This window comes from Aphidius gifuensis, linkage group LG5 (genome assembly GCF_014905175.1).
Source record: "Aphidius gifuensis isolate YNYX2018 linkage group LG5, ASM1490517v1, whole genome shotgun sequence".
Taxonomy (NCBI): Eukaryota; Metazoa; Arthropoda; class Insecta; order Hymenoptera; family Braconidae; genus Aphidius; species Aphidius gifuensis.
Window position 1 is genome coordinate 19,461,595 of NC_057792.1, and position 13,762 is coordinate 19,475,356.

Genomic DNA, 13,762 nt, shown 5'->3' on the forward strand with positions numbered 1-13,762 from the left:
ATATTGCCAGTTCAACATGATCATGATATTGATTCACTTTAACTTTCTAAATCAATTAAGTAACATTTCAATTATAATTTATTTTAAATTCAACTCAAGTTGTGATAAAATTTGTCAAATGTTAAATTTTTTCGTTGTAATGTTTTAATTGAAATAAAAAAAAAAAAAAAATACACATTGAGTAAATAAAATGTTGAAATAATAATAGACCGAATAGAATAATTGTCATAGATAAAAAAAAAAAAAAACTCATTGGCAAACCACTTGATTGTAGAAAACAATAAATTTACAAATATAAAAATAAAATTAATAAAATTTGTTTATCATTATTTTATTATTCATATTATATATAATTATCAAACTTTTATTTCTTTAACCTTCTCCATTCTCCCTAAATTTTAAATCCAATATGCTCATTTAAATAACAACTTCAAGTAACAAATTAAACTCAGTCACCTCAAAGCTTTTTCTTGTTTGATAATATAACTTTTTTTCATATTAATAACTTTTTACATTGCAACTATTTAACAAAAATCATCAATTATTTTTGATAGCTATAATTAATAATAGATTAGTTTTTTATATTTTTAACTATTGTTTATAAAAACTTTTAACCGTTGGATCAACTGGAAGCACCGCTAAGTGTGGCAGCCAATTGAGATATGTTTTTCCACCATCTTCGTAAACTTTGATGTTGAGTAACTGTCGAACAGCCCTGAAAAAAAAAATAATAATAGTATTATTAATGTGTATTTTATATTAGCAATTCATTGGAGATATAAATTAATATTTACAACTCAAATTAGATAAGTATTTTTACTTGATGAAACATCAATTAAAAATAATTTCAATAATGAAATAATTCGTTCAATATATTAATGATTAATATTCAACTTACATTTGTTTACCATCTTGTGCTCGGAATAGTACTGAACCAGTATCAATTGTGACTTCACATGTTTTTATTTCTTCAGTTAATATATGTTTCATTGATAAATTTTCAGTAGCAGTTTCATCTCCTGGGAGTTCTTTTTCAGCAGGAAGTTTATTTTGTGAATTTTCATCCAATTTTTTGTCACATTCAATATTCACATTCTGTTTGAGATAAAAACTGTAAAAAATAAATAATGATGATGTATATTAATTATCAACAATTTATCAGAGATATTAAAAAATAATCTAAACTCATAATAAATAAATTTAATAATAAAAAAAATAGCTTAAAATTATTGTTTAATATTTCACTTACACTTCATCATTTTCATCTTCTTGTATTTTTACTGTAGCATCAGATGAGACACTAAAATTTCCAGTTATTGGAAACAAGTCGTTGTATACTGGTAACCTCGGATCAAAGGGATCATTGGGGTCAGAGTAAATACACTTGTTAATGGCTGTCCATCTGTAAAATAAAAATATTATTATTAATAATAATACCAAATGATTTTTTAATTTTTACTGTATCAACAGTTTGTGAATAGCTAACAATCAATATATCAAATAATAATAAATTCATCAAATGAATAATTTTAATAATGAAAAATAAAAAAAATCTTTTAAAATTATTGTTCAATAATTAACTTACTTTTTTTCACTTTCTGGTGTTTTTAAGGTCATTTCATTACCAGGAACTAATAAATTAAATTTACCAATTTTCGATGGTATTATTTCAGGTTGTTCTTCTTGATTAGCAGCTATTTCATTTTCTAAAGTTTCAGACGTTTTTTTGACTTCAAGGTTCACTGTGTGATGGAAAGTGAATCTGTAAATTTTTTATTAAAAAATAGATAAATAATCAATACTATTAATAAAAATTTGATGCAAAAAATTATTAATTAATATTCAACTTACGTTGTATCACCTTCTTTTGTTTTCAATGTTAATTTACCATTATCAAGTAATCCATCAAGTTTACCAACTTTTATTGCTATTGGTTTTCCTTTAAAAAATGGCTCTTGTATGTTTGCATCCAATTCTTCGCTAATTATTAAATTACGTGTGTTCTCGTTAGTAAAACTGTAAAGTAATAAAAAAAGATGTATTATAGAAATAAATAATCAACTTTTATAAAATAGGTTAATATTATTTGCACTACAATTTTAATTGAATACTTTTAATAATAAACAAATTGTTTAAGATGTTGTTGATGATTATTCAACTCACGTTTTTCCATCGTCTTGTGTTTTAATGTTTATTACACCCTCATTGAATAATACACTAGACGTAATAATTTTTGATGGAATTATAGAATACTTTAATAATTGTTCTCCTTCAGGTAAACCAATCATGTCACAATCTGCCAAAAATCTAGAATCTTCTTGAATCGCTTCATAAAAGAAGTTAGCAACAAAAATTGTTATTGGGCTAGAATACAATAAAGTTTTTGTTGTAACAGTACATATCTTTTTCCAATATCCAGTCCATTTTTTCTGAGCTATATAAAAATAATAAATAATAATAAAAATTAAAACAACGTAATTCAATATGATAAATAATATTCATTTAAAATTAAATAGTATAAAAAATAATTGATAATTAATAATTAATAATTTAAGTTGGAGTCAAACAAAGCACGTGGTATGTTTCAAGTCCTGTTGCATCATTCGAAACCACTCAATTTTTGTTTGACATTTTCGTCTATACTTTTAAAATTATATGTATTATATTTATTTAAAAAACTTTCGTCGATAATTATTTTTATTATTTTTAACATGACGTACCTGATGCAATTGAATTTTTTGTTGCTTGACTAAAACCATTTCTCACGTGGCACATGGATTGTAGACATTTCGTTGTGTTATTATTTGGAATACATCTTGTTGGTCCAACAAGACGCAAACCTATTCTCAGGATTCCACTCATTTTTTTTTTTTATTTATTTGCTTTTTTTAAACAATAAAAACTCTCATTAATATTAATTGTGTTATTAACAACAGATCAAACTGCTAGACAATATGTGAGTAGAATTGTCAGTTTGGTTGGATCAGCTGTCACAGGGAAATGCATAGAAAACTAAAAGAGGAAACCAGAGGAAATTAAAAAGAGTGAAAATGCATGCGACGATCATCACGCAGGCTTTCTCACTGTGGTTGATATTTGAACTTGAAAATTGAAAGAGGAAAATTTTCCGTTCTATATAGATAATATAGATTACCGAAAACTGAAAAACCTTGGTAATCGAAAAATATATTTTTCTACTAAAATTAAATTACAAAATATAAAAATTCAAATAAACTCGAATGAATATATTTATTAAGAATGAATATGAATTTAAATTCAAGTTACGAAAATAATATACATATTTTTTTTTTTTTTTTCTAAAATATTTATACATTTTTATAAACTGTTGACTGATTAGTTATGAATATTTAAATCAATCGTTTTTTTAAGTAAAATTTCTTTCACGAAAATAACAAATTTAAAAAAACAAATATATAGGAATCTTTGTTAAATGTTCAAGTTATATTTTCATTAAATAGTACATGTTTTTTATCATAAACATTTCGATTCGTTTCAAAATCTTAGTACATAAGTTACGCTAATCAATGTTAATTTTGAATAACTTTAACAACAACTTTGAGTAGCAAATCAAAGCTTTGACTAATTGACTTGTTTGATAAACTGATTTTCTTTCAATAATTTTTTTTGCCTTGCAATTATTATATTTGAAAATAATTATCACTTATTTCTAATAATTATTAATTATAATTGAATTTTTTTAACTTATTTATCTATTATGATTTATAAATATATTTTTGCTCGTTGCAATAATTAAGTGCGGCAATTAGTACGTTATCAAATATAATTAAGTGGGCCAATAAGTAAAGTAAAGTTTTAGAGTAAAGTCAAAATGGCTAGAAACCAATAAAATTTATAAAAATTGTTTTTTTTTTTTTCGAATCGGTCATGTCTAATTTGGAGATATTAATTTTGAAAGATAAGGCTTGACGAGACTTAAACGTGAGACAAGGCTCCCATAAGAAAAGTTTGGTGACATCTCAAGATATGTGTATTCACCATCTTCAAAAACTTTGATGTTGAGCATCTTTCGCATAGCACTGTCAAATAAAAATAATATTACTATTAATCTATATTTTAAAATTGTCAAATAGAAATACTATTATTACTAATGTATATATTTTACATTAAAAATTCATTGAAGCTATTAATATACTTCCAAGTCGAAATAGATAAGTATTTTTTACTAAATAATAACACATTAATTAAAAATAATTTTAACAATCAAAAAATTCGTTCATTAATATTCAACTTACAATTTTTCGCCATCTTGTGTTTTGAATAGTATTGTGCCAGTATCCAATATTACATTCCATGGTTCCGATTCTTGTGCTAACATTAGAGGTTGTTTTTCATCCGAGTTCTTTTCACATTCAAACGTTACTAAATGGTTGAAATGAAAACTGTAAAATATAAATAATATCATTAATAAATTATTAATAATGACATGTATATTAATTATCAAAAATTTATTAAAGACATTAATAAATAATCAAAATTCAAAACAAGTAAATTTAATAATCGAAAAAATGGTTCAAGATTATTGTTTAATATTCCACTTACACTTCATCACTATCGTCTTTTTGTACTTCTGCTGAAGTATTATATAATAAATAGGATTTTCCAGCTTTTGGGTGTAATTCAAAAATTGATGGTTCATCTGTACTGTAGCCTTCATCAGGGTCAGGGCGATAATTGGGATGAACGGTTGTCCATCTGGAAAATAAAAATAATATCAATGATCTATATTTTTTATCAACAGTTTGTGAATGATCAACAATATATTAATTAATAATAAATTTATAAAATAAATAATTTTAATAATGAAAAAAATAATTTTTCAAAAGTTTTAATTAATAATTAATACTTACTTGCTTAAACTTTCTGATGTTAGTAATATTGTTTTAGTTATGCCTGGAGTTAATACATTAAATTTACCAACTTTTAATGGTATTATTTCTTTTAATGGTTGTTTTTGTTTATCAGCAGCTGATTCATTTTGTAAAGTTTCAGACACTTTTTTAACTTTAAGGTTCATTGTGTGATGAAATGTATATCTGTGAAATTTTTTATGAATAAAATTAATAAATAATCAACATTGGATAAGTTTTTGTTATAATATAAATTTAATTTCCATGAAGAAATTATTTAATATTAATAATTATTAATATAACTTACATTACATCACTATTTTTTGCTTGTACTGTTAATTTAAAACTTTCAAGCTTTGGTTCTTCTATTTGTGTTTCTTCGTTGTTTATTTTTATTACACTATTTGTGTTATTTTTAATAGCTGGCCTGTAAAATAATAATCAATGATGATGTAAATGAGTAATCAACTTTAATAAAATGAGTTAATATTATTAACTCAATAAAATATTAATTAAATAAATTTAATAATTGAAAAAATTTTTCAAGAAATTACTAATCCAACTCACACAAGTAAACTACCCTTGTCTACAGCTATTCCGACATCATTAAAAAGTACACTAGATGTAATATTTTTTGCTGGATTCATAGAATAATTTAGAGTTTCTTTATAAGCGTCATGTATTATGTGCAAAACAAAATTGTCCACGTCAAGATTTAAATATGTAGTAGACGAATCTGTCCAAATTTGACGATTTGTCAGCATTTTATATGAACAGTAACCGATAATAATAATTGATGTAGGTCCACTCAACTTATCCCAAGATTTTCTTGCAACAGTTTTTATCATTTTCCAATATCCAGTAAATCCTCTTTGAGCTATACCTATAAAAATATTAAATAATATAAATTATGATAAATATATTGTTAAATATAAAATATATAATACTTGAATAATTATTTAAAATTAAATAAGTATATAGCATATAAAAATTGATCAATTTTTTGTTAAAAGTAAAAGTCAAACGGAACACGTGGTGTGTATTCCTGTTTCATCATTCTAAACCACTCAATTTTTATTTGACATTTTCGTCTATACTTATTATATGTATTATATTTATTTCAAAAACTTTTGTCTATAATGACTTACCTGATGTAAATGAATTCTTGGGAACATGATTAAATAAACCATTTCTCATGTGGCACATGGATTGTAGATATTTCGTTGGATTATTATTTGTAATATATCCCGGTGTTCCAACATGACGCAAACCAATTCTCATAATTCCACTCATTTTTATTTATTTATTGGTTTTTTTCAAACAATGAAACATTCATTAATATTAATTGTGTTATTAACAATAAATAAATAAGACCACCCAGTAGAAGAATTATCAGTTTTCACTTTTTACATGGACAAGGAGACTTGAAAATAAGAAGATCACGAATCAAGAATTGTCAAGAATAACCAAAAAGGGTCCAGAGAGTTTACATTGGTTTACATGCTCTACAATGCTCTACTTATTTGTGTTCCCTTTGTTCTTGTGGCAACCGCCAAATTGCATATAGGAGCCATTTTTTATATTTTACAAAGCCAATAAAAGCGCCAAATTTTAAATATTTTTTTTTTTTTTTACCATAAAAACACTAACATGCATTGTTCCAGCATAGTTCCAATTTTTATTTATTTATTTTTTTTTTCTTTTTAACTTTTTAGTTTTTATTTATTAAATGAATAATAATATTGATGTTAAGTATCTGTTGGATACCACTGCAATATAAAAATAATATTATTATTTATGTATATTTCATAACAATTTGTTCGAGATATAAATATTAATATTGATAATAATTAATAAAAAAAATTTGTTCAATAGTTATTTTTTATTAATAAATATTTAACTTACAGTTTTTTACCATATCTTGTGTTGAAAATATGCTAGTTGAAATGAACCTAGAAAATCCACAAGATGATTCTCAAAACAATGAAAAATCTGATATCAATTATTGTTAAAGAACTTCAAAGAGCCCGCATGGCCGCATATAAATTATATTTCTTAAATAATTAAGCAAAACAACAAAAAATAATAAATTAAATAAACTACATTTAAAACTACTTGTACTAAAAGATAGTGCGTGAATTTCTTTATAAAGAAATTTAAAAAAATATTAGTAAAAATTTATCAATTATATATCAAGATGATAAACAAAAGGAATAGTTGATTTAAATGATCAAGAGGATCAGTAATGCATCGTGTCAATTTATTAAAAAAAAAAAAAAAACAATATATTATAAAAAGAAAAAAAAAAGCAAACAACACTACTGAGCTTCTTGATCATTTAGATAAATAATCAATAAATAAATTGACGAATAATTTTTAATAATGTATTTACAAGAGTATTAAAGAATAACTTCAATTTTACATAGAGTATTATTATTTTCATTCTTAATTAAATATTATTTTTCTTATATAATATTACCAATACATTAACACTAATTCGAATATTACAGATAAGCAAAAGGTTGACGTGTGTAAATGTTTGTGAACAATTTAAACATTGTTTTTTTTTTTTTAATAAAGAGGCACGTGACGTTAAGGCAATTCTACCAAACAGGGATTTTATATTATTATTTAATATATATATATAATTTTCCTTTGAATGTCAACGTAGAAAATAATATTTAAAAAATAAATCATCAACACAAAATTCATTAATTTATGTTATTCATTTTTTTTTATGTTTAAAAATAAATATTAAATAATTTTGATACAATATCCAAAAATTTATATATCATTTTTTCTATTTAATGAATTAAGGTTTTTTTTTTTTTTTTAAATAAAAAATACAACAAAATATAAAAATCAAGTAAAATGTATTCTACCGGCAACATCATATAATTGAATAATCATTACACTGAATAACCACATTTTTTTTTTCATTTATTATACAACAAAATTGTTATTATTTTTTTTTCTTTTTCCACGACAATTATTATTCTTTTCTTTAAATTCTTCATTGTCAAAGTTTGAGTGTAGATTGGGGGTTTTTATAATATATATACTTTTTTTTTTTTGTTTTTTTGTGATGTACATAGAGCATTTATTATATAACAATTAATTAACAACTAATCTCATGATTAATAATCAATATTTTTCTTTAATTAAATTCTTTTTTCTTCATTAATTCGATTAATTATTTGGACCAGTTAATTTTACGAAACAATTAAACATTAAATGACTTGGGAATAAAAGGGGAATATATATATCAAGCACCAAAATGAAAATATTATTTCATAAAACAAGATAATGTCTTATTTTTTTTTTTTTTTCATTTACATTATTTTTTTCTGTAAAATTAACGATTTACTTAATCATTATATTTTCTTTCAAGTATTAAAAACTTATATGGTTCTTTCGAAAAATTCATTAAAAACTATATTTTATTTATTTATTTTTTTTTTTCGAATATTCGATTGTGTTGCGTGGCATTGGATGTGCATTATTGGATGACATTTTTCATTGACAATATCGCTGAAAGCTGTCCAATACATTAAATATTCTATTATTTCTTCGTGTCACACTTTAATTATTAATATTAATAATCTATTTTATTTTTTCATTTTGTCATTCATTTATATGTTGATAATTACCACAAACAAAAAACGAAATTTCTTTGTTTTGCAATACAATTTTTCTTACTGTTATTTAATTTTTTTTTTTTTCTTCATCACACACACATACACACACTTAATTATTATTATCATCTTAAATATTCTACAATCTGAATATAAATGATTTTTTTCATTTTTTAAATTAGTCTGTTACAATGGCACTATATGAATTACTTTCCATATTTATTGATCATATTTTTTTTTCTCATTTTCATTTTTTTCTTAATTCAATTTTTTTCTCACTCTATTTATTACTACAGTAACAATTTTTATTTTTTTTTTTAAATGATAATTAATCTTGGTATTTACTCATGTTTGTGTGTATGTATGTGTATGTGTTTTTATTAATTTATTACGTAAATGACTGCGATGTGTTTGAGTAAATATTTAAAAAAAATTAATTAAAAAATAAAACAATTTACTCTATTTTTCATACAATTTTGTAAATTATTTAACGATCATTTATAATCTCTATATTTTACAAATAAATGGCTTTTAATATTACAACACATTAATAATTTATTATTGTACAAATTGAGAATAAAATTTTCTTTTCAAATGACATTTTTAATAACTACAATAATATTTTTTTTCTTCTTTAAAATGCAGACTGTTATTTGTTTATTCAAAAATGATATTTGTTTTTTTTTTTCATGTGAGATTTATGATGCTACTTTGCTTGATATAGATATGTCGAGTTTATAAACCTGTTTAATTTATAATTATTAATTGTTAATTATATTTAAAAACTTAATAACAGCTTTAATCTGCAGTGACAACATTTGTGGCTATTACATTCATACGTATTTTAAATTAATTTATTTGTGTGGTTGTTGTATTTTTATTATTATTAACTTTATTAAAATTTTTTCATTGCAATATATAATATTTAATCTTTTACTACTTGTTTTAAAATATTTTAATCGTGCTATATGGATTACAATTTGATAATTCTGAATGGCTGTTTTTCTAGTTAAACCAACAGATAACATGCTTCTTTATTTTTTACGCTGACTATGCGATGGATTTATATATTTATTCATTTTTTAAACTATTTTTTTATTTTAAAATTTGTCGTCTTTTCTTTCCTCTGATTATATAACTGTTAAAGCTGTTAAAGATGGTCCATATTATTCACAGCAATTGAAATATATTTACCTAATAATTGTCTATTTTTTTTTTTGTTCAAATTACAATAATATCACCATTAAAATTATTTTAAAAAATTACAATATTATTTTTCTTTATTAATGATTTATTTGTCATTGGAAAAATTTATTTTCTTCAAATTTAATGGTAATACTTTTGTCAAGTGTAACAATAATTTTTATATTGAAAAAATATCAATCGAATTTCGTTCATATTGTTCTGGAATATTAACCTTTTCCATTTTTTTTTTTACTTTTTTCCCTACAGATGATTTGAATATATATATTACAAGTTATTATTGAATATTTTACGAAAAATATTTACTTTTCAAATATTTGTTTTTTTTTTTTTTCAGATCAATAAAAAATTTTAGTTAATTTTCTTTAAATATATTAATTTTCCTAAAAGCTTGCACTTTGTGGTCATCTCGAATTTTACAATCAATGAATATTCGAGTTATTAATTTAACAATATTAATAATTTCACGTATTTAATAATTGTCAATCACAAAAGTATTCATTTTTTTATGTAAATAGTATTTAAATTTCAAAAGATATTTCAATAAAACCATTTGAATAATTTTTTAAGTTTATAATTTTTAATTTCAATTGATTCCCACATAACTCCACTGATATATTTGTATTATTATTTTTATTAAACTGTAGGACCACCAAGGGTGCCAGGCACAATTAACTAATAAATTTTGTGTACTCCATCAAGTTACATAAAATATTCAAATGAAATTATCTCTAAAAATCTCATTTGGATATGTTTTTTTTTTTTTCTTTCTTTTTTAATTGTTCATTTTCGTGGCATAGTTCAATCAGAATTATCGCATTTAATCGTGATGAATTTTCAGCTAAATAATCAAAGAAAAAAAAAAAACCAGCAAATAAATTTTGAAGAAATAAAAAAGGAAAAATATCATTTTAATTAATTGTAATAAAAATAAAATATTTTTGTAAAAATTTTATCACTGAGGACGTTATTATTATTATTGTTTTTATTATAACTATTATTATTTTAATAATTCGATTTTTATTATCCAAATTAGGGACATCCCAAAGTTAACTATATAATTTTTTTTTTTTTTAATTTTATTTATTTATATCAAATGTGCAAAATACTCGTGGAAAATGTAGATTTCATGTATGAATTTAATAATATGTACATACATTTATATACGTTCGTGAGTGTGTATAATTTTTTTTTTTTTTTCAAGTATAATTTGTTAGTGATTAATTTAAAATTTACTATAACTATTTCATCATTTTATTTTGTTTTTCATATCAATACTAATCAACGCTACATAAATGTGTATCCTAACTTATGAAAATTTTTTTTAAAAATATTTATTTTTTAAATTAAGCAGCCAATTTTTTATTTATTTATTTTATTAATAATTTGTTTTATTGAAAAAAAAAAATATTATTTTCCTTGTAACAACGAACACAGACTGTCTCAATGTAATTTCAGTCAAAATTAAATTGAAAAAAAATTAATGAATTAATAATTTATAAAATAAAATTATTTATGTTGCTATATTAAAGAAAAAAAAATATATATATTTATATTTTTAACTATATTTATTAATATTCGTTATGTTTAATATTTATTTTTTTTTCTAAGGAGATTGACAGCTATGTGTACTTGTCAATAAATCAAATTGAAATTTGAAAAAAATTTCAAAATGATTGTAAGGCATCTGCGATTGTTTATAACTAACGGATATTTTTTTTTTTTTTTGTTTTTCTTTTTTCTTTTTTTTTACAAATTACAAATACAAAATAAAGAAAATAATTATAAAATAAAAATATCTTTAAAGACATGCATTAATAAGAAAAGAAAAAAAACATATTTTTTGTTCTTAAAAGCTCAGAAAAAAATTTAAGAAATAATCTAAATATAATTTTCTTCCACAATTATAAACTAATTAATTTTTAGTTTTTTTTTTTTCATTCTCATTTTATTACTGATAATAATTTCTTTGACTAGATCAATTACTCGTAAAAGTTGACCCGAATATTTTACTGCTGAGAATTTGAAAAAAAAAAAAAAAATGAATAATCGAAATAATAATAGTCAATAAATTCATAAACAAAAAGTTCAATTTTTTCGTTTTCAAAATATATATAATTAACATAGTTTTTTTTTAAATATATATTTCACACACGATTGCAAATGAGGTAAAATTATTATCAACGGATTATGCTACCGATGGACTACTATACCACGCAAAATATAACAAATTTAATTTCAAAAAAAGAAAAAAAAAAAAAAACAAAGAATTTTAGATTCTGGTAATTTCGAATCTTACACACAGTGTAGATTTTTTTCGCAAGCTCATGTGTTTAATTACATCTAATAATTTTATCCATTTTTAAATTTAACTTAATCATCTATTTTTAAATTCATTTCTTTTTTTTGTTTATCCAAATAATTAATAATATATAATCCTCACATTTTAACGCAATATTATCTTTTTTCTTTTTTTTTTTTTACAAAACACAAGGTTCGATGAAATTGGATATAGTTACATATAAAGACTTAATTATTTTTCTCATCAGTTGATAAATTTTTTTTAAATCTTATTATTATCTTAAAAATCATCTTTCAAGTCTGCGATTTATTGAATATTATTTATACTCAATTAACACATAATTCATTGTGTTTTTAAATATACTTTTTTTGTTGTCTCAGTTGAGATAAATGTGTGCCATTTCGACGAATCATCACAAACATTTTTTTTTTCACTTTACTTTTTTTGTTTTTTTCTTGACATTTATATACAAACAACACCTCTTATAATACACATTAAAATATATATATATATATACTTTTATTTGCATATTATATATGTACTTATATAATATAAAAGTTTCAACATTATATGGCACCGCAATTATCAAAAAAAAAAAAAAAAGAACAAACAACTCACGTTGTTTTATATTTTGTTTAAAAAAAAAAAAAAAACAATTGTATTATTCCCCAGTTAATTGCACCTCAAGTCATTCAAATATCAACATATTAAATCATCAGGAAATTGCAACCTATCCCATCATAAAAAGCCCTTATAATTCAAGAAAAAATTTTTTATTTATGTTATACCTTAAATTAATCTATTTTCAAAAAAAAAAATTTTTCCCATCCAATCTTTTTATATTAAATTGACAAATTAAAGAAATTAAAAAATAATATAATAATAATAATAATAACATGCAAATTGTCTATTTGCAATTGAAAAACGAAAAGAAAAAAATTTGTGGCCACGTTTTGTTGTAATTTTCTCATTAATCTCAAAAAAAAAAAAAATGTTTGTCACTTTCAGGGCAGTTTATTCCATTAATATAATATTTGTTTAAATATATATTTTATAAACTTAATTTAAAAATTATTGAATATTCTTTTCTTTTCAAATAATTAACTTGTTTTTTGTTGTTTTTTTATTGGCCGTAATACGACGAGTATGGAGTGTAAGACCAGTATGGTCTTGTATTTGGCCGGCATTAGGTAGACCATCCATCAGCTATTCTTGATCTTTTCATAAGTGGTCCAGTTTCATAATCAGAACCATTACCACCACCACCACCACCAGTACCACTTGGTGTATGACTCGTTCGCATGTCAATATTACTACCTGGTGATGGTAAATTTGTTGGTGTTATACTGCCAGAATGAGACGGTGGATTACTTGTTGATCTATTTGATACCAGATTTAAACTTTGTTGTCCAGGATGTGATATATGATGTGCTGATTGTTGCTGGTGTTGTTGTTGTTGCTGTTGTTGTTGCTGTTGTTGTTGCTGTTGTTGTTGTTGTTGTATTGATTGACTTATTGATTGGCTAGTCAGTATTGTATGATGAAGATTACTTGGTCCACCATTAATGCCCACATGATGATCACGTGGTGGACTTATTGGTTCACTTTTTATTTTAAGTGGTAATGGTGATGTTGAAGGTGGTGGTGTACTACTTGATACTGCCAAGTGAGGAAGGCTATTGTTTAAATAATTTATAAATTAATTAATTTGTTTTTTATTTTATAATTATAAT

At 22.4% G+C, this 13,762-nt stretch overlaps 3 protein-coding genes across 13 annotated transcripts in view; all 3 read right to left on the minus strand.

Moving 5' to 3' along the window:
• Positions 1–591: 591 nt before the first annotated feature.
• LOC122856546 lies at positions 592–2,941 on the minus strand. The gene is made up of 7 exons (XM_044158222.1): positions 2,721–2,941; positions 2,164–2,434; positions 1,852–2,016; positions 1,586–1,762; positions 1,250–1,402; positions 899–1,111; positions 592–715 (listed from the first exon to the last, which is right to left on the minus strand). The coding sequence occupies exons 1-7, from the start codon at positions 2,860–2,862 to the stop codon at positions 592–594; spliced, it is 1,245 nt and encodes a 414-aa protein (XP_044014157.1). The 5' UTR covers positions 2,863–2,941.
• A 360-nt stretch (positions 2,942–3,301) lies between these two features.
• On the minus strand, positions 3,302–6,419 carry LOC122858302. Of its 2 annotated transcripts, none has more exons than XM_044161105.1 (7): positions 6,038–6,419; positions 5,457–5,772; positions 5,197–5,316; positions 4,890–5,075; positions 4,582–4,734; positions 4,275–4,421; positions 3,302–4,058 (listed from the first exon to the last, which is right to left on the minus strand). In XM_044161105.1, exons 1-7 carry the CDS (start codon positions 6,180–6,182, stop codon positions 3,911–3,913), a joined length of 1,215 nt encoding a protein of 404 aa, XP_044017040.1. In that variant the 5' UTR covers positions 6,183–6,419; the 3' UTR covers positions 3,302–3,910. The 2 variants fall into 2 exon arrangements, with proteins under 2 accessions (XP_044017040.1, XP_044017041.1); XM_044161106.1 differs by having other exon boundaries at positions 3,743–4,058; positions 5,457–5,766; positions 6,038–6,373.
• Positions 6,420–10,480: 4,061 nt separating this feature from the next.
• Positions 10,481–13,762, minus strand: part of LOC122858303 (myocyte-specific enhancer factor 2-like) — a 32,074-nt gene continuing 28,792 nt past the window's right edge. For all 10 annotated transcript variants that reach the window (XM_044161115.1, XM_044161107.1, XM_044161111.1 and 7 more), the window contains exon 8: positions 10,481–13,705. In XM_044161115.1, coding sequence (XP_044017050.1) covers positions 13,216–13,705 — 490 coding nt within the window. In that variant the 3' untranslated portion in view covers positions 10,481–13,215. The remainder of the gene's footprint in view (positions 13,706–13,762) is intronic.

What these genes read in the sequence shown, in the direction of transcription:
- LOC122856546 (XM_044158222.1), bottom strand. Translation starts at nt 2,862, where the DNA reads ATGAGTGGAATCCTGAGAATAGGTTTGCGTCTTGTTGGACCAACAAGA. An exon ending in ACACAAGACGATGGAAAAAC is followed by an intron (nt 2,017 to 2,163) that starts GTGAGTTGAATA and finishes ATTACTTTACAG; the next exon opens with TTTTACTAACGAGAACACAC. An exon ending in GAAGATGAAAATGATGAAGT is followed by an intron (nt 1,112 to 1,249) that starts GTAAGTGAAATA and finishes TATTTTTTACAG; the next exon opens with TTTTTATCTCAAACAGAATG.
- LOC122858302 (XM_044161105.1), bottom strand. Translation starts at nt 6,182, where the DNA reads ATGAGTGGAATTATGAGAATTGGTTTGCGTCATGTTGGAACACCGGGA. An exon ending in CAAGAATTCATTTACATCAG is followed by an intron (nt 5,773 to 6,037) that starts GTAAGTCATTAT and finishes ATATTTTTATAG; the next exon opens with GTATAGCTCAAAGAGGATTT. An exon ending in ACACAAGATGGCGAAAAATT is followed by an intron (nt 4,059 to 4,274) that starts GTAAGTTGAATA and finishes TTTATTTGACAG; the next exon opens with TGCTATGCGAAAGATGCTCA.